General features: G+C 33.8%; 1 protein-coding gene across 1 annotated transcript in view; it reads left to right on the plus strand.

The window, feature by feature from the left end:
- The window catches only part of NCKAP1 (NCK-associated protein 1), a 100604-nt gene that overhangs the window by 37618 nt on the left and 41979 nt on the right, over window positions 1-21007 (plus strand). The window contains exons 8-14 of the mRNA XM_011956684.1: window positions 791-947; window positions 3750-3806; window positions 6574-6670; window positions 7027-7133; window positions 8574-8706; window positions 11032-11113; window positions 13000-13058. Coding sequence (XP_011812074.1) covers window positions 791-947; window positions 3750-3806; window positions 6574-6670; window positions 7027-7133; window positions 8574-8706; window positions 11032-11113; window positions 13000-13058 — 692 coding nt within the window. The remainder of the gene's footprint in view (window positions 1-790; window positions 948-3749; window positions 3807-6573; window positions 6671-7026; window positions 7134-8573; window positions 8707-11031; window positions 11114-12999; window positions 13059-21007) is intronic.

Raw genomic sequence — 21007 nt, forward strand, 5'->3', positions numbered from 1 at the left:
CCAGGCTGGAGTGCAGTGGCATGATCTTGGCTCATTGCAACTTATGCCTCCCAGGTTCAAGCGATTTTCCTACCTCAGCCTCCTGAATAGCTGGGTGCGCCACCACTCCTGGCTAATTTTTGTATTTGTAGTAGAGACGGGATTTCACCATGTTGGTCAGGCTGGTCTCGAACTCCTGACCTCATGATCCGCCTGCCTTCGCCTCCCAAAATGCTGGGATTACAGGCATGAGCCACTGCACTTGGCCATTTAAAAAAACTTTTTTGAAACAGGGTCTGTCACCCAGGCTGGAGTGCAGTGGCGCAACCTCGGCTCACTGCAACCTCTGCCTCCTAAGCTCAAGCAATCCTCCCACGTCAGCCTCCCACAGTGCTGGGATTAAAGGCATGAGCCACAGCACCGGGCCCTAAGATAAGCTTTATTTTTAAGTTATTATAACAATTGTAATGATTACTGCATTATATGTTAATTAGAAAGTTCTGATCTTTGGTTGAAAATATTTTATAAATGTTACTTTTATTAAAATGACTTGGTTCATAACCCAGAAGTGACATTTTTCCCGTTTTGTCAGTGCAGGTTCAAATAACTGGTTTTGCAGAATACAGAAAATTATAATTGGAAAAGAAACATGTTGTTACCATGGCTTATACATAGGTATTGTTACTGTTACTCAGAAGCCTCAATCTAGTGATCGTGGTTACCTTTCTGTATTTTCCAAAAGCTACACTGTTACCAAACCTTGGAATACTTTTACATTTACATTTATATTTGCTTTTCTTTTTATTTAAAGTTGGCTTTATTTTGTGCCATGGGATCCTAAATACTGATGCTACAGCACTGAACCTTTGGAAGCTAGCTCTTCAAAGTAGCTCTTGCCTGTCTCTCTTTCGGGATGAAGTTTTCCACATACACAAAGCTGCGGAAGACTTATTTGTAAACATACGAGGGTATGGCATTTTCATTTATTTTGTCTTTTTTGGAGAAGGGTGGTGAGTGAGTTATCTTTACTGAAGTTTTGGGGATAAAGGAGTAGTCTCACTCTGGAGGAAGATACAGCCTATACCATCTGACTTGGATCCCAGGAAGTTGTTTTTAACAGTCAACCTGATAGGTAATAATCATATTTTTTACAGGTAACTTAACATATTAAAAAAAACTGAGGTTACTTGACGTTTCAAAGCATGTAATACAGGAGAAGGAAGATGTGTCTTCTTTTTTGCAAGTCATATATGTTTTTCGATGTGAAAGTACCGTATACATTTTAGGGTTTAAAATTTTTATAAGTGTTATTTTAGAATAGGGTGTACTTGTAAAACTATATGAAGCAATAAAAAATAGTTAATTGGATTAATTATAACAATTACAGAAATGATACCACTGCATGTAGGAAATCATGTTGTTTTTATTTAAATAATATAAAATATTCCACATGATTTATTTTCATTTATTTCCAGCTCAGCAAATAATTATCTGAAATGTGTTTCTTAGAAATTTTAAATAACTTTATTTCTCTCCACTTGAGATTCTTCAGCCAATATATAAAAGCTAAGTTGAACTCAGACTTGGTGGCAGTTATGAAATGTTTAAAAATACCTAGGATCCGCTGTACTTATATTGAATATTTATGTTGGGCTTCCTAGCTTCAGATAACAATGAAATTTGCCTACATTTATTTCACATCCAGTTGAATAATGACCTAATGAAATTAAAATGAAATAAAACTTCTAGATATTTCAATGTATGTGTATATGTCTGACACTAAATTTAAGCCAATATATCTCACATTTTAGTGTACGTAAGAATTACCCTGAAATGCAAATTGAAATCCAGGTTCCTGAGCATCACCTTTAACCTCCTGTATCTGTATCTTGGAGAGGTTAAAGGAATCTGCCCTTTTCTTCACGAGTATTTTATTGAGATAAAATATATAAACAGAAAAATACATACATCTTAGTTGTATAACTCATTGACTTTGCATATGAATGCTCCTGCATTATCACCACTTAAATCAAGATGTAAGAACATTTCCATCATCTCTGGAAAATTCTTTTGTGCTTCTTTCTGGTCAGGTACTGCCATGCCTAGTCCCCTACTCCCCCCACTCCTTTCTCAAGTGACTACTGTTCTGATTTCTGTCACCATACTGATATTCTTATGCCAGTGATCTGTCAGTCATAGGATAAATAGTGCCTTATGTACTTTTCAGCTCTTATTTTAGATGGTGGAATACCCTGAAATATTATATGCAAGATGGGCTTTGTCATTTTCTAGTTGATTTAGATTGCAAATCATGAAACTTATATTAATATCATATACTAGCATACTGACAAACTCGTTGTGGAATCATATTTAAATACATGTAAACATTTAAAACCAATTAGCCCCTGTGTATTGAGTGAACTTATGTATGGTGCAAGTAAATTTAATGGCACCGTGAAACCAGTTGTCTTTGTTATGCTTTACTAATGATAAATTTATCATTTGAGAATCTCTGTATTTAAAGTTGTGAGAAGTTTCCATTTTTAATTTAATTGTGAATGATCATCCAGTTTAAAATATGAATTATCATAGTCAAACCGTAAGTATAAAATCTTATTAATTATAGAGGGTGATGGTTACAGAATTATTATATTTTGGAAATTTGCTCAAAGAATACATAAATCTTAGAGCACTTAAATATAGAAGTTGGAGTTCATTTTAGTGTAAGAGATTTTTGTTTATTTACTTTTTTTAAATTTATTTTTGAGATGGAGTTTCGCTCTGTCACCCAGGCTGAGTGCAGTGGTGCAATCTCGGCTCACTGCAGCCTCCTCCTCGCGGGATCAAGCAGTTCTCCTGCCTCAGCCTTCTGCGTAATTAGGATTCCAGGTGCCCGCCACCATGCCCAACTAATTTTTGTATTTTTAGTAGAGACGGGGTTTCACCATGTTGGCCAGGCTGGTCTTGAACTCCTGCCGGCAAGTGATCCACCCACCTTGGCCTCCCAAAGTGCTGGGATTACAGGTGTGAGCCACCATACCCGGCCATAGTGTAAGAGATTTTTAGAGAGGTTGTCAGGAAGATATTTTTTCTTTAACATTTTAGGAATTTTGAGTTTTTATATCTGTTATTCATGAAATTGTTTATTAGCATTTGTTTTTATGGTAGCATCTTTAAGCTGATGTTAATTAATTTTATTTGAAAAGTAAGTTTTTTAAAAAAAAATACATAGCTTAAAATATATAGTTCTCTTAAAATAATTTAAAGTCGGCAAATGCTTTTCTGCCTCAGTTTTCTCCATCACAAAACCTTTTTATCCAAACCGTCACTACTTTTGATCACTAATATATATCCTTTCAGAATTTTTTCGTGCTTAAAGATAGACTTGATTAAAAAGTCAGAAATGATAGCTTTGTCAGTACTTGAGATTTTTGGAAATAACTTCTGATGTTAATTACATCAGAAGTATAATTTCAGTGTCTCCTTTGAGGCTTAAGGAAGTAATAACGTTTAATTTAAAAAATCTACATTGTGAAGTTTAATTTTATTATTGGATTTAATATAATGTGACTTTTTTTCTTTTAGGAAGGCTTGACTGGACATCTAAGTGCTAGGAAAAAGTGTGGGTAGATTCTTCCATGCACTTCCAGTTTGAGGGCCAGGTTTTAAATTGAAAATGTCATTTTTAATTGACTTCTAGTATTAGACTTACTCATTTTGACAGTTATTAATCAAATTAAACTAACATGCTAATTTGTTTTTGCACCTAGCTATAATAAACGTATTAATGACATAAGAGAATGCAAGGAGGCAGCCGTGTCACATGCGTAAGTAGTTTTATTTTATCTGTGGTAGTTTTAATCAAGAAAAAACTTCTTAAAGCATCATTTTGTTGAAGTGAGTACAGATTAATAGTATGCAAGATATGGTAGTAGAGGGGGACTTTCAGTCAATGAGAAATATTAAGTATATAGCCTCAATATGTAGAACCTTGGAATTAGTGAAGTCAGATTTTAAATGTTTTTGAAGTGTTGATAAAATGCTATAAGGAAGTATCACACAAAGGACTCTTACTTTGGGTGTAATCTCACTGCCACTATGCGCTGCATACCAATATGATTTTTGTACTACTACATGAAAATTAATATATCCTTATAACTCTTCCAGATAATATTTTCTTTTTTTTTTTTTTTGAGACAGTCTCGCTCTCTCACCCAGGTTATTGTGCAGTGATGCCATCTCGGCTCACTGCAGTCTCCACCTCCCGGCTCAAGCAATTCTCCTGCCTCAGCCTCCTGCATCGTTGGGATTACAGGCACCCGCTGTACAATCCCAGCTACTTTTTGTATTTTTAGTGGAGACTTTCACCATGTTGGCTAGGCTGGTCTTGAACTGCTGACCTCAGTGATCAACCGCCTCAGCCTCCCAAAGTGCTGGCATTACAGGCATGAGCCACCGTGCTCGGCAAGTGTTTACTTTTAAGAGTACACCTCTTTCCCAATTTTAGTTTCTTATATTAGTAAATATGTAGCTATCCTAAGTGAAAAATTAGTGTATTTTAAATCTTTGAACAACTTTCCAGTTTTCTCATTAAATAATTCTAAATAATATTTCACTTTGTTACATATATGATGTACTTAATGTAGAATATTTTCTGCAGTGAACTTAGGTACTATATACAGATAATAGTATTTGATCTATCAGTATTTCTATATAAGGCAGAGAGAAGGCAAGCATCACTCCATAGAGAAAACTATGAAACCACGGGAAGTTTTAGAATTTCAGTTTAGGCTATAAGATAGATATTGGGAATTTAAACCATCTTTACTCATTGTATCTGTGCTATATCATTCCTCATGCATATTTTATTTACTTGAATGAAGTACATGTGCTTAATTTTCAAAAATGATTTCTAGTGCAAATAACATACTTTGGAGTTCATTAGAATTCCTCTCTAGACTTGCAGAAATGCACATAATTATTATTTCTTCATGGGATAGACCCTACTATAGGCAGACATATAGGCATAGCTATCTTTTATAAAGATCGTTTACAAGTAAGGTATTTTTATTTTCCTTCTTACTATTTATTAAATAAAATAATTATAAGTAGTAAGCGGTGCCAGGCCCAAGTACTTTATAGACATTTTCTCCCAATAAACACCACAGACTCCTCACAGTAATCCTGTGAAGTAAAATAATCAAAATAACATTTGTTCATTTTCTTCTTGGAAAGATACGATGACTTTATTATTGTCAGTAAAAAGAGCTTGTCATTGAAATTAAAGTAACATAGAAGCACTGTATATGAGGCATCATGAAAGATTGTGCATCTTTTGAGACAGGTGCCATCATACTTATTCCATAGACGAAAAACTGAAACTTAGAGTTGGAACCTAAGGTCATGCAGGGAGAGGATGGATTTTAATTTGAGTCCTCTGAAACTGACCTACTGTGTCACAGCAAAATTACTAGTGTTGTATATTCTTTATACTTGGGTTTTTGGCATAGGCGTCATTCATACACACACACACACACACACACACACATTTATGCACCTATCTAAATTCTAAAACTTTCTTGGAGCAGTGTGTATTTTGTGTAGTGTGAGGAGTTTGAATACTTAGAACATTTTATGATTTTTTTCCTTCTGTTAATATGTGAGAATGTTTTCTAATCTTAATTTTAAAATACTTAGTATATGAATATTTATGATTATCCCTTCCTTTCCCCATCTTTCTATTTTTGAACAAGAGTGCCAAGTAGATCTCATCCCAATACCTTTATTGACTATAGCTCTTGTGTATTCAGTTTTGTATATTTAATGGGAATATAACTTAATAAGAATATAGATAACCAGATATTTATTAAGTTATATTTGTTAATTTCTATATGGAAGTGACAAAAAGGTATACAGTTAGTCAGTTTTTGGCTTCAAGGATTTCTTTTTTTGTTGTTGTTGAGGTAGAGTCTTGCTCTGTCATCCAGGCTGGAGTGCAGTGGCATGATCTTGGCTCACTGCAACCTCTGCCTCCTGGGCTCAAGTGATTCTCCTGCCTCAGCCTCCCAAGTAGCTGGGATTACAGGCGCCCACTATACCTGGCTAATTTTTTGTATTTTTAGTAGAGACGGAGTTTTGCCATGTTGCCCGGGTTGGTCTCGAACTCCTGAGCTCAGGCAATCCACCCAGCTTGATCTCCCAAAGTGCTGGGATTACAGGCATAGGCCTGGTCACCATCAAGAATTTCAGTCTGTAAAGTGCTTAAAACTGTATGGTACTAAAATTGGAGAAATTATTCATCAATAAATAGCTGGATGTTGGGAAATGCTTCTTGAAGGACTGGTCTTGAAGGTTGGGTAGGATTTTGATAGATGGAGAATAACAGAAGAAACGTAGTTTAAAAAGCAACACAAGAAAGGATAAATGTAAGATTAGAAACTCACTTAATGACAAACACATAGAAGATTATTTTTATAGGAACTTTGGCTTCCTAAAAAAAGACTTTGGAAGTTGAACCTGTAATGCTAGTTACTTTAATTGCCAATAAAAATTTTAGTAGAAGCAGATAAACTATTATGGTGTCTTTCCCTGTAGCGGTTCAATGCACAGAGAAAGACGCAAGTTTTTAAGATCTGCACTGAAGGAATTGGCTACTGTCCTCTCTGATCAGCCTGGATTGCTAGGTCCCAAGGTAACTGATTTAATTATTATTTCAATAATTGTGCCATATTAAAATTTTAAAAAACATTTCTAAATGAAATTTTACTGAAATTTGAGTCAGGGACTACATAAAAGGATTTTTATATTTAATGGAGAATGAATTTGCTGACTTGACATTCATACATCATACCTCCCTGCATTCTTCTCCCTTGTATGCATGCTCTTTCTCTCCTACATACTTGTAAGTTCTCTTGTGTCCTCTCCTGTTAGTCTCCTCACTCTTTTGAATTAATATTATCACTTCTTGCCAATGACTTTTCACATAAAGAGATTACAAGTTTGTTTTTAGTCATTGAATAAGAATAAACACTTATTTTTTTTAAACAGGCACTTTTTGTTTTTATGGCGTTATCCTTTGCCCGTGATGAAATCATCTGGCTACTTCGTCATGCAGATAACATGCCAAAGAAGAGTGCAGACGACTTTATAGATAAGTACGTTAGCAACATTTAAAAAATTATTTTCTGTATATAGATGCTTTTTGATTTACAATGGGGTTATGTCCTGATAGACCCATTGTAAGTTGAAAATATTGTTAAGTTGAAATGCATTTAGTACATCTCATCTACTGAACATTAGAGCTTAGCCTAGCCTACCTTAAATGTGCCCAGAACACTTTTATTAGCCTACAGTTGGGCAAAATTATCTGGCAACATAGTACACTGAAGAGTGTAAGTTGTTTATCTTTCTGATCACATAGTTGACTGGGAACTGCGGCAGCATCATGAGAGAGTATCATACTGCCTATTGCTAGCGTGGAAAAAAAAGTCAAAGTTCAAAGTACAATTTGTACTAAATGTGTATTGCTTCTGCACCATTGTAAATTAGAAAGATAGTACATCCAAATCACTGTAAGGTGTGCACCATCTGTATTCTGATTTATGGGCTGGGGAATCTGGAGACTTATATTTGAAGCAAAATTATTTTGAAGAGCTTGGAATATTTGTGATATATCATTAGGTGATATTAGACTGCAAAGTCAACTTTAGTTTTAAATTAGGGCTTTTGTTTTCTCGTAGTATGCTTTGTGGTGATAAAGTTTTTGTTTTCTTGCTATGCTCAGTAATATTTTTTACAGAATTCATTTTTTAAAACTATTTACTACACAAAACATTTAAATAAAAATCCTGTTTGTAGAGTTGCAACCCAGTGTGTCATTAAAATGTCTTTGTGTTGTTTTAGTTCAGTATCTCAATAAGAGTTAGAAAAATGGAGCAGAAAAATAAGAGCATACAGAAAAATTTTATTTCTTGCTAATCCTCTTTTATTTGAGATTTTTCGATGATGTATTTATAACATGTCCTGTTTTTGATTTTTTTAAATTTAATTTTGTTTTGTTTTGTTTTTTTGAGACGGAGTTTTACTCTGTCACCTAGGCTAGAGTGCAGTGATGCCATCTTGGCTCACTGCAACCTCAACCTCCTGAGTTCAAGCGATTCTCCTGTCTCAGCCTCCCAAGTAGCTGGGATTACAGGCACCCACCACCATGCCCAGCTAATTTTTGTATTTTTAGCAGAGATGGGATTTTACCTTGTTGACCAGGCTAGTCTTGAACCCCTGACCTCAAGTGATCAGCCTACCTTAGCCTCCCGAAGTGCTGTAATTACAGTCGTGAGCCACTGTGCCCGTGAACACTATTTTCAGTTTGGATTTTCTGCTGTCAATTTTTAGCCTTAGCTTTTTTCTTTTTTTCTTTGCTTTCCATGATTTCTTTGTTCATGAAACAATTTAAAAAGGAAGTAATTGACATTAGGTATTAAACAGTGCCCTTTACAAGAAAAATACTTTTAGGAATAAGATCTAGGGCCTCTAATATATTCTTTAATAATGGTGAATTTATTATTTGAAATATTTTTCTTGAAATTTTAAAAAAGGCACATTGCTGAATTAATATTTTACATGGAAGAGCTTAGAGCACATGTGAGGAAATATGGACCTGTAATGCAGAGGTATTACGTGCAGTACCTTTCTGGCTTTGATGCTGTTGTCCTCAATGAACTCGTGCAGGTAAAAACTATCTCATACTATTTCCCTTTTGTTCCTTCCTTCCCACCTTTGATAGTATTTGATTTGTTTGGTCAACAGGCATTTATGAAATATCATGTGCCAAGCGATAAATCATATTTATATTTTGTCAAGGAGATCATTACCTAGAAGGGAAGAAACAGCTGTAGTCCAATGTGTTAGGTATTGTGCATAAACTGTATATAAAGCTCAGAGTGAACACAAGGAAAGACACGATTATTTATCCCGAAGATGAAGGTGTATACTCACCAAATTACAGAGGGCCTTGGGAAAGAGGAGGTTAGTCATAAATCAGATGTACTACTTAGAAAGATCACCCTGGTTCAGTGTGGATGATAGATTGCTGGGAACCAAGTAAGGAGGCAGAGAGACCAGAAGAAAAATGACAGCAGTAGGCTAAATGAGAGGTGATGAGAGCCTGAGCTTGGGCAGAAGCTATGGAGATTCAGAAGAGATGATAGAGACAATATAATTGATAATTAACTGTTAGAAGGAAAGTAGAATAAAAATCTTTTTGAAGAAGATTGTTAAAGGATGACCAGTAAATAAAGATTTCATATAGATATTCCCATTTAAATGTCCAATTTTTTTCCTTAATTGATTTTTAGCCTTTTTTTTGCTTTCCATAATTTACTTATTCAGTGTTTTTCATCTTTATTCAAATTTAAAAAAATTTTATTCCAAATAAACTGACCCTAAGGAAATAATATTTTATTTTGCTTCACTTTGTAGAATTACATGTTTCAAATGACTGTAAGCTAATGTATAAAGAAAGAACCGTTAAGAATCCTCTTTATATAAAGACTACTCTAAAGCTGCTAGTTTTCCAGAGAAATAACCATACTTTGAAGTTCTCATTTTTTTCAAATCAATCTGAAAATATAATAAGAAAAAAATTGTTCATGTAATTTTTTTTTACTATATACTGTTCCAAGTTAGTATTCTAAACTCTATAGTTTGTTTCTTCTTTTATCCACTAGATGGAGCTCAGATACTTCCTTTCTATGGTCATTTAAAAAGGGAACAGAAAACCTCGGGTATTATTGCCTTACTATAATTTTATTTGAATAGCTATTACTTACCAGATAAGCCAGAACCTTTTGTTCTTGTTTATTATTTATTCATACTAGCATACAGTTTAAAAAGTAAACCAGAATTCCTGAGTCACTTCATCTGTTTTTATATAAAGTGGAATTTACTAATACTGAGAAAATTAATTCTTAGCATTTCTTCTGGATTATATAATAGTATAGTATCAGCAGCAATCATACTGATATTAGTAATTGCCAGATTTATTGACAGTGTATCTTACCAAATCTGTAGAATACCTCTGAGAGTGGATATAGTTATCATTATTTGTTGAAGAAGAAATGCCTTATGTAATTTGCTCATTATTACACAGCTCGTAAGTAATAGAGCCAGTAGTCCAACTCAAGTTTTAACTCCAAAGTCTGAGCATTTTACCACCCTCTTCTGTTGCAAAGTATATTCACAATGTTTTTCACCATTTGCTAGCATATAAATTTAGAACTAAGGTTGTAAACCTGTTAGCATAGTTGATTGCAATAGGCGTTAATATTTTATTGTGGTAAAATATATGTAACAAAATTTACCATTTTCACGATTTTTAAGTGTACAGTTCACTCACATCATAAAGTTTTGAAATTGTGTTTTATGCTGTTTGTAAGCTAAGCATCTACTTTTTAAAAGGAATTTATTTTTTTAGCATCCACTTTAAATACAGTTTATCAAATATTCATTTTTTTAGCTGGGTTGAAAAGGGTTTTTAGGTCTTAGTTTTGTTGAGGCCTAACATACGATAAAAATCACTCATTTTTAGTGCATGTTGTAAATTTCGGTAGCTGTGTACATTTGTGCAACTATTACCATCACCACATTCAAGATAGAACTTTTCCAACACCTTTAACAGTTTGCTTATATACCCTTATGGTACACCTTTATCATTCTTTCATAAGCCCCTGACAGCAACTGGTGTTTGTCCATACAAAGCATACAAAGTATAGTATGAAAGTAAGTCATACTATACTTTCACCTTAAAAATACTTTTCCATATAAATTTTCCTATAAAGTGTATGAGAAAAGTACTTTTTTACACATAATCATTTATTTTTTATTTCTTTCACTTAACATAATGGTTTTGAGATTGGTATTACAGTGTGTGTTAAAATTTCATTTCTTTTTTATTACTGAAAAATATTCCATAGTATGGGTATACCAGTTTGTTTATCCGTCTACTAATTGATAGACCTGAATTGTTTCCCAACTAGATGTCTTTTTGTTTTTCAGAATCTTTCTGTTTGCCCTGAAGATGAATCAATCATCATGTCCTCTTTTGTTAACACTATGACTTCCCTAAGTGTAAAACAAGGTAAGAAGCCTTTTAAATAAAAGCATATTTTCTTCTAATTAGATTTTCAAATTTGATTATTATTAAGGAGATAATTTACCAGTTAATTTGGCTAATGGTCTATTATTTTTTGTCTTAATATTGTTCTCTGAAGCAAAGATATCCAAAATGGGTTTGTGATGCTATTTACAAAAATAATATAGTTTTATATTTCTAATTATTAAGCAGGAAGAAAAGCATTTTGTAACAAAAACAATAAAACATTTGTATTTTGTAGCAAATCATGTATTTGATCCAAGCATACCAATAACAGTATTTAATGCCATTTGTAAAATGTTTAGTCTGTGCCAGGCACTTTACATATATATTGTCCCGTTTACTCCACATTTCTTTTTTCAACACTGTTATTACTTTTGACAGATTTGGAAACTATGGGTTTTAGGGTTAACCTCTCAGTTATTGAGCATAATTTGCCAAGCTCTAATAGCTATTAAGCAGGAGTAGGAATTTGAGCTCAAATCTGTCAGTCTCAAAAATTGATGTCATATAATCACCTTGCCATTATTCGAACATTCCATTCTGGTGGATTGATAGTGTGTTTTAGTTTTATAGTCTTTTAGTCTTTTAATAAAGGATATCAGAAACCTTGAAAACTTCTGAGTAATAAATATATAAACATTTTCCTTAGTTCAGTCTGTATTGCTACCACATCTAAGTAATGAAACTAAAATAATTTTTTCTGGTGATATTTGGTTTCTGTAGAGTTATTTTGTGGAACTTCAGCATGCTGTCCAAAGTTTCTATTCGTAGGATCTCTCAAATTCTATTCAAACTCCTGTAAATTGACATGTAAGCACACTGAGAATCAGAGAGCTTAGGAGAGAAGGTTTTACTTCCCTTAGCACAACTGTCTCCTTTATCATCATCTTTACAGGATTTGAGAATTGTTTCACTGTCTTCACTCTTAAATTTTAAAATGTTTTTATTTTTTAATTGTAAAATATACATAAAATTGACCATCAACCATTTTTGCATGTATAGTTCAATAGTGTTAAGTTTATTCATATTGTTGTGCAACCAATCTCCAAAACATTTTCATCTTGCAAAACAAGTTCTTTTAATGGTTATTGAACAACAATGCCCCGTTTCCCTTTCCTGCTAGCCCCTGGCAACCTCCGTTCAACTTTCTGTTTCTGTGAGCATGACTACTCTAGATCCCTTATGTAAGTGGAATCACAGAGTATTTGTCTTTCTGTGACTGGCTAATTTCACTAGGCTTAATGTCCTCAAGTTCAGCCATAGTAGCATGTGTCAGAATTTCCTTTCTTTTTTAGGCAGAATAATAGTCTATGATATTTATTTATTTCATTTTTGAGACCCAGTCTCACTCTGTTGCACAGGCTGGAGTGCTGTGGTACAATCTCTGCTCACTGCAACCTCTGCCTCCCAGGTTCAAGCAGTTGTCCCACCTTAGTCTCCCAAGTAGCTGGGACTACAGGCACACACTACCACACCCAGATAATTTTTGTATTTTTAGTAGAGATGGGATTCCCACGTTAGCCAGGCTAGTCTCAAACTCCTGACCCTTAGGTGACCTACCCGCCTCGGTCTCCCAAAGTGCTGGGATTACAGGCATGAGACACTGCACTCAGCCTCCATTGTATTTAGATACTACATTTTGTTTATTCATTCATTTATCAATGGAAATTTAAGTTGATTCTACCTTTGACTATTTTGAATAATTCTATGAACATGGGTGTACATATACCTCTTTAAGACCCTGGCTTTAATTCTTTTAGCTATACTCAGAAGTAGAATTGTCTTAGCTGTTAAAATTTAAAATGTGCTTATAGATTTCTGAAAACATTAATTTGCTTTGTAATCTTTTTTTTTTTCTGTTACTACAGTTGAAGATGGGGAAGTATTTGATTTCAGAGGAATGAGATTAGATTGGTTTAGGTTACAGGTAAGAATAACCTTTTATTGTCATTCTGTTTTGTTATTTTATTTAACATGAAGAATTTTATAACAGAACTATAAAATACTCATTGTTATATACCTATTGAAAATATTTCTTTTGTATAATTAACCATAAAAGAAACATTTTGTACTCATTATTAAACTTGGATAAATATATTTATAACTTAAGCCAATATATGAATTTTTGAATAGATTATTATAATTTTAAAATATCTAAAAATTTAAATCCCAATCTCTCTCTCTTGATTATCCTGATTCAAATATTTAATTCTAAAGTAAAAGCACAAAATCTTTTTTGAGAAAATATTTAGAATCTACTGTGGGCATCAGCAAACTTTTTTTAATAAAGAGACAGCTGATAAAAATTTTCGGCTTGCAGCCATGTAGCCTCTGTCATCATGATTGCACTCTGCCGTTGCAGTGTGAGAGCAGCTGTAGACAATACATAACTTAATGGGCATGGCTGTATTCCAGTAAAACTATTTATAAAAACCAGCAGGTAGCCCACAGGCCGTAGTTTACCACCATGATCTGTACCAAAAACTTCCGTTTGCTGAAAAACAGAAATAAATATTATTAGACTTAGAGTGTTCATTTAATATATGTCTCATATAAATAGTTCATAAAGGCATTAAAAATGCAAGCCTAACACTTTGGTGTATACTGTAACCTTAATGATAAAAATTAGTTGCCCTGTAAATATTTTAAGTAATTATGGGGAAATGGCCCAGTGTTCTCAATAATCTGCATCTTTTAAAAATCCATAGATTTTTAAATGATAATAGTCATTATATCATAATATAGTCATTTGACTCATTGTGAAGTCAAAACATTCAGTTTGGCCCGTTCCCAGTTTCATTCTCCAGAAATACTCACTTTTAATAACTGGCCTATATTTTTTTAGATGTTCAAATGAGTAAATTAGATAGTACTATGTACTGTTTTGCTATTTATTTATTTAAATATTTACTTATTTATATTTTAGAGACAGGGTCTTGCCCTGTCACCCAGGCTAGAGTACAGTGGTATGATTATAACTCACTGTAACCTCAGGCTCCTAGGCTCAGGCAGTCCTCCCACGTCAGCCTCCTGAATAGCTGGGACTATAGGTGCAAGCCACCACACCCAGCTAATTAAAAAAAAAATTTGTAGAGACTGAATCTTGCTGTATTGTCCAGGCTGATCTCAGACTCCTGGCCTCAGCGATCTTCTCACCTCAGCCTCCCAAAGTGCTGGGATTACAGGCATGAGCCACAGTGCCTGGCCTGTTTTACTCTTAAAAATAAATAAATAAAATTTCTATTTGTTTAGTTAAAAAGAGAAAATATAAGAAGTATTTGTTTGTGGAAGCTATTTTTAGATGGATACAGTCTCAGGAATGACTCTCAGGATGACTATGCTTTTCTGGCGGTCTGCTTAGTACTCTGAGATGCTTTTGCTTTTCTTAGGTTCTTTCCTTTCAACCTCAAAATGCGTGAGCACTTTTCTCCTTTTTGTTCTGTATTCTATAGGGAGCTTATTTTTAGAACTGAAGACTTTTATAAATAAAAGTATTAAATAACTTGCCAATTTGTGGGAGATCAAGGAAGTACACTTGAAATACCAACATCCTAAACTGTTAAATGTGTATATATTATAGGTTATTTTCTTATTACAAATGAAGTTTTAAAATTGATACCTCTTTGCTTTTAAAAAGGCAATGAAACAATACAGAAGTAGAACTTGTAATGTAAAAAAAGAAGTGGAATTTGCTTTGCCAAAGGATATACACGTTTCAGACTTAGAAAATCATTGTCACAAAGCTTGAACTGCTTCAATTTTCTGTTCTTGGTTTATGGGAGTGCCTAAAGCAATACTTGGACTCAGAGAATTTTGGAGATTTAGATGCATTTCAAATGCACCTTTACATTTGAAGTATTCATGTGAGAATTTTAGCCTTTTTCAATCACAGCGAAATAAAAAGCATTGAGTGAACATGAAGAATGTAGACTTGGTTATTCCTTTGTGTAAATTTTTTAAGTTTTTGTAAGATTTTTATAAGAGCATTACTAGCTAGCTGTCTGATTTTTTTTTTTTTCCATGTAATCTGTACCTGCTTATTTTAGTTTCCTAGGGCTGCCATAACAAAGTACCAACTAAATGGCTTAAACAATAGAAATGTATTATTTCATAGTTCTGAAGGCTGGCAGTGTGAAAGCAAGGTGTTGGCAGGGTTGGTTTATTTCAAGGACTGCAAGGGAGAACCTGTTCCATCTCTCTCTCCTAACTTCTGGTGATTTGCTGGTAATCTTTGTTGTTCCTTGCTTGTAGTTGCATTACTCTAAAGGCGTTCTCCCTGTGTTTCTTCACATCATTTTTCTTTGCATATTTCATGTTCAAATTTTCCCTTTTTATAGGGCTACCAGTTATATTTGATTAGGTCCCATTCAAATGACTTCATTTTTACATGCTTAGCTTTGTAAAGACCCTAATTCCAAATAAAGTCACATTCTGAGGTACTGGGGGTTAGGATTTAAGCACATCTTTTTTTCGGGGATACAATTCAATGCATAACATCGCTGTTAACCATGTTTAGAACATGCAGTCACTCAGACCATTTTTATTGCATACAGACCCTTTTTTTTTTTTTTTAATTGACAACAGGACAATGTACACAAAGGAAGGAAGGAATGGGACGTACCACTAAGCCAGAGAAGTGTTCGCTAGAAGTAGCGAACAAAAGTGCAAGGTAGCAGGCAGGGTCCAGAATCTAAAAGGTTTACATAGGTGTTGAAGAGCAGCTCAGAGGTGAAAGTTCCAAGTCTACAAATTAGACTGTAGGATACAGAAGATAAAATACTGAGCAGTATTATGTAATCTATAGAAAAATAGCACATTCATCTTTTGAGGATTTTATAATCTAGCTATGGAGACAAAGCATAAAAAATGTAAAAAATAGCAGTTGAAAATCTGAAAGATTAAGAGATGTCATAGACAGGATATGTTTATCAGTTAATTTCAGTCTTAGAAGGGATAAAGCATTTTTCAAGTTGAAATTGCTTTGAATAGGAAAAAGAAAAGGACAAACAATGAGTAAAGAGCAAGTAAAGAGACTTTATATAAAGTATTACTGTAAGAAGGGGAAAATATTCACAAAAACTATGAATGATCTGGCTTTGATCACTGACCTTTGGTTTCAGGTAGATGTACAAGAATTGTTAGGTAAAAGCATATGGCCAGAGAGTGGTGAAGAGTTCTATAGATAACCAGTAGTGGTTGAGTAGAGCAGACCAGAAGAATAAGCCTGTGGGAGAATTTTAGTAGTGTACTTTGTGCCTTCGCTGGTGTCCTATTTAGTTTGGTTCTAAGGTTATTGCTTTTTTATAGGTCACTTTCATCTTTCTCTGTCCTTTTCCTACTCTTGAGAATTCTCTCTGTATTTTTGTCATTCTTTTCTACTTCCTAAGTGATTTCATTCTGTTGTGTATTCCATCAGTCCCTTAAGCATTTTTAGTTGCTCTTTCAAATATCTTTTCTCCTCTGTCTTCTGATTATTCAAGTTGTTCATATTCTTTTACTTAAACCTATTCTTTTTTAGTAACATGTTTCTCCCCGCATTATTGTCAAGCAGTTAAATCATTATCTTGTTTTGTTGCCAATCATTTCTTCTGAATCTGTTTTCAAAATGTTATTTAAATTCTGATTTAATTTTTTTAATTTAAAATTTTTATGAATACATCATAGTTGTACATATTTGTGGGGTACATGTGATATTTTGATACAAGCATGCAGTATACAATGAACAAATCTGGGTAGTGGGAATATTTCATCACCTTACACTTATCATCATATTGGAAACATTCCAGATCTACTCGTTATTTTGAAAGATGCAGTAAACTATTAACTATAGTTGCCCCATTGTGCTATACTAGTTCTTATTCCTCCTAACTGTACTTTTGTACCTATTAACCAGTCCTTCTTTATTCCCACTTCCCCCCTTCCCTACTCAGCCTCTTATAACCATCATGCTCCTCTCTGCCTTCACGAGATCAATTTTTTTAGCGTCCACTTAGGAGTAAGAACATGTGACATTTGTTTTTCTGTGCCTGGCTTATTTCACTTAACATAATTTCCTCCAGTTCCATCTGTGTTGTTGCAACAGACAGGATTTCATTCTTTTTTTTTTATGGCGTAATAATATTCCATTGTGTATATGTTTACCATTTATCTATTGATAGACACTTGGGTTGGGTTTCATATCTTGACAATTGTGAATATTGCTGCAGTAAACATGGGAGTGCAAATACTTCTTCAGTATGTTGACTTCCTCTCTTTTGGATATATACCCAGCAGTGTGATTGATTGCTGAATCATATGGTAATTCTGTTTTTAAATTTTTGAGGAACCTCAGACGGTACTGTTTTCAACAGGGATTCTACTAATTCACATTCCAACCTGCAGTATATGAGAGTTCCCCTGTCTCCACATCCTCGTTAGCATTTATTTTCTGTTTTTTGATAATAGCCATTTTAACTGGGGTGAGATGATGTCTCATTGTGGTTTTAATTTGCATTTCTCTGATGGTGAGCACTTTAAAAATTTTTCTGTTGGCCACCTGTATGTCTTCTTTTGAGAAATGTCTGTTTAGAACTTTTGCCCATTTTTTTCAATCAGATTTTTTTTTTTTTTGCTATTGAGCTGTTTGAGTTCCTTGTATATTCTGATTGTTAATGCCTTGTCGGTTGAATAGTTTGCAGATATTTTCTCTCATTCTATAGGTTGTCTCTTCACTGTTCTGATTGTTTCCTTCTTTGTTGTGCAGGAGTTTTTTAGCTTAATGTGATCCTATTTATCCGTTTTTTGCTTTTGTTCCCTGTGGCTTTTGAGGTCTAACTCAAGAAATCTTTGACCAGACCAATATTCTGGTATTTTTCACCAGTGTTTTCTTCTAGTAGTGTCATAGTTTCAGGTCTTAAATTTAAGTCTTTAATTCATTTTGATTTGATTTTTTTATATGATGAGAGATAGAGGTCTAGTTTCATTCTTTTACATGTGGATATCCAGTTTTCTTAGCACAATTTATTGAAGAGACTGTCCTTTCCCCAATGTATATTCTTGGCACTTTTGTTGGAAATGAGCTAATAGTAAATGCGTGGATTTATTTCTGGGTTCTGGGTTCCGTTTCATTGATATTTGTATCTGTTTTTATGCCAACACCATACTGTTTTGATTACTATAGCTTTGTAGTAGATTTTGTGATGAGGTCATGTGATTCCTCCTGCTTTGTACTTTTTGGATTGTACTTTTCAGTATTGATTTGACTCTTCTAGTTTTTTGTTGTTGTTGTTTGTTCCATATGAATTTTAGGATTTATTTTTTATGTTTCTGTAAAGAATGTCATTGATATTTAGATAGGGATTTCATTGAATCTGTAGATCACTTTGGGTGGTATGTTTAGCAATATCAATTCTTCCAGTTCATGAACATGAGGTGTCTTTTATCTCGTTGTATCTTCTTGAGTTTCCTTCTTCAATGTTTTATAGCTTTCATTGTAGAGATCTTTCACTTTTTGGTGAAGTTTATTGGTAGGCTTTTTTTTTTTTTTGGTAGCTACTGTAAATGAGATTTCTTGATTTCTTTTTCAGCGTGTTTGCTATTGACACATGGAAATGCCTCTGATTTTTGTATGTTGAGTTTATGTCATGAAACTGAATTGGTTGATCAGTTTTAGTAGTGTTTTGGTAGAGTCGTTAGGTTTTTGTAAATATAATATCATATTTTCTTCAGATAAGGACAATTTAATGACTAGTCTTCCAGTTCGGATGCTTTTTATTTATGTCTTTTGTTTGATTGCTTTGGCTAGGACTTCCAGTCCTGTGTTGAATAGAAGTGTTGAAAGCAGGCATCCTTGTATTGTTCCAAATCTCAGAGGAAATGCTTTCACAGTTTTCCCCGATTCAGTGTGTTGCTAGCTGCGGGTTCATCATATATGGCCTTTATTGTTTTCTTCCATACCTAGTTTGTTAAGAGGTATTATGTTTTCTTCCATACCTAGTTTGTTAAGAGCTATGTTTTCTTCCATACCTAGTTTAAGAGTTTTTATTATGAAGAGATGTTGAATTTTATTGAATGCATTTTCAACATCTTTTATAATTATACAGTTTCATCCTTATTCATGTGCATATGTTGAACCATCTTGTATTTATCTTACTGGATCATGATCTTTTTAGTGTATTGTTGAATTCTGTGTGCTAGTATTTTGTTCAACATTTTTGCATCTATGTTCGTAAGTGATGATGGCCTGTAGTTTCTTTTCCTGTAGTTTTGTGTCTTTGATTTTGTTATCAGGGTAATGCTGGCCTCATAGAATGAGTATTTGAAAGTATTCCTTCCTTCCCAATTATTTGGAATATTTTGAGTAGAATTGGTATTAGTTCTTTAAATATTTGCTGGAATTCAGCAGTGAAGCCATCAGGTCCTGGGCTTTTCTCTCACAGGAGACTTTTTATTACTGCTTCTATCTCATTACGTATTATTGGTCCTTTCAGGTTTTCTGTTTCTTCTTGGTAGGATGTATGTGTCTAGGAGTTTATCCATTTCATGTCAGTTCTCCAGTTCTTTGGCATATAGTTGCTCATAATCTCTAATCCTTGAAAGTTTTTGGTATCAGTTGTAATGTCTCCTTTTCCATTTCTGGTTTTTTTCTGGGGGGTGTCTTCTTTCTTTTTTTCTTACTTAATTTAGCTAAAGGTTTGTCAATTTTGTTTATTTTTCCAAAGAACTAACTTTTTATTTTGTTGATCTTTTGTATTCTTTTTAGTCTCGATTTTCTTTATTTCTTCTCTGATCTTTATTACTTATTTCCTTCTGCTAACTTTGGGTTTGGTTTGTTCTTACTTTTCTAGTTCTTTAAGTTACATTATTAGGTTATTTGGTCTTTCTACTTTATTAATATAAGTGTTTATTGCTATGAATTTTCCTCTTACTACTGCTTTTGCTGTATCCCATAGGTTTTGGTATATTGTGTTTCTATTTTTATTTCTTTCAATAAATTTTTTATTTCCTTAATTTCTACATTGTTCAGGAGCATATTGTTTAATTTCCATATGTTAGTTTCCGAAGTTCCTCTTGTTGATTTCTAGTTTTATTGCACTGTGGTCAGAGAAGATACTTGATATGATTTCAGTTTTTTGAATTTGTTGAACTTTGTTCTGTGGCCTAACATATGATCTCTCCTGGAGAATATCCCATGTTCTGATGAGAAGAATAAATTCTGTTTTTTAAAAATGTGGGACAGTTAATGGAACTCTTTATTGAATTCATGGCCACAGCTATAGCTAATTCCTGTTTATACTCTAAAGCTGATAAATGGTAAGTAAAACTCCTTAGGCTTAGTTTGTGATAAATGTCAAGTATATTTTGTCATCAGAATATTGACATCATTCTTCCTCATTCCTTCTTCTTTTCTGGTAGACAAAAACAGCAAAATACAAAAGTCTTCTTTGTGATGTCACTGTCTCCTTGAATAGTAACATCATCCATCTATTGGCCCCTTGCCATGGTAGAGTTTGAGATTCAATTTTTATCCTACTTACAAGGTGATAATTTACTCTCTTACTATTTCATGGACGCTGGCAAGAAGATATGGAGCTCCTGGGTCAGCGACAAAAGACAAAAGACTTAATTCACTGCACAGAAAGCAGTATAGGCATCAGCATATATGCATTATTTCTGCTATTTCCCTAAGCTCTGCAGGTGTGGTACAGAGGAGCCAAAATGAATTCTGTGCATGCAGTCTGTTTGTGTTGCAGATAAGGAACACTTAAGTTTGAGGAACCTTCTATTTTATCATCAGCCATAAGCATACTTACTCTTTGTTCCAAGGGAGACATTACCTCATCCCTCAAATTTGATAGCTGCAAGTATAACCCTAAGAAATGACCTAGATAATGAGTG

This window comes from Colobus angolensis, unplaced genomic scaffold (assembly GCF_000951035.1).
Source record: "Colobus angolensis palliatus isolate OR3802 unplaced genomic scaffold, Cang.pa_1.0 Scaffold421, whole genome shotgun sequence".
Classification (NCBI taxonomy): domain Eukaryota; kingdom Metazoa; phylum Chordata; class Mammalia; order Primates; family Cercopithecidae; genus Colobus; species Colobus angolensis.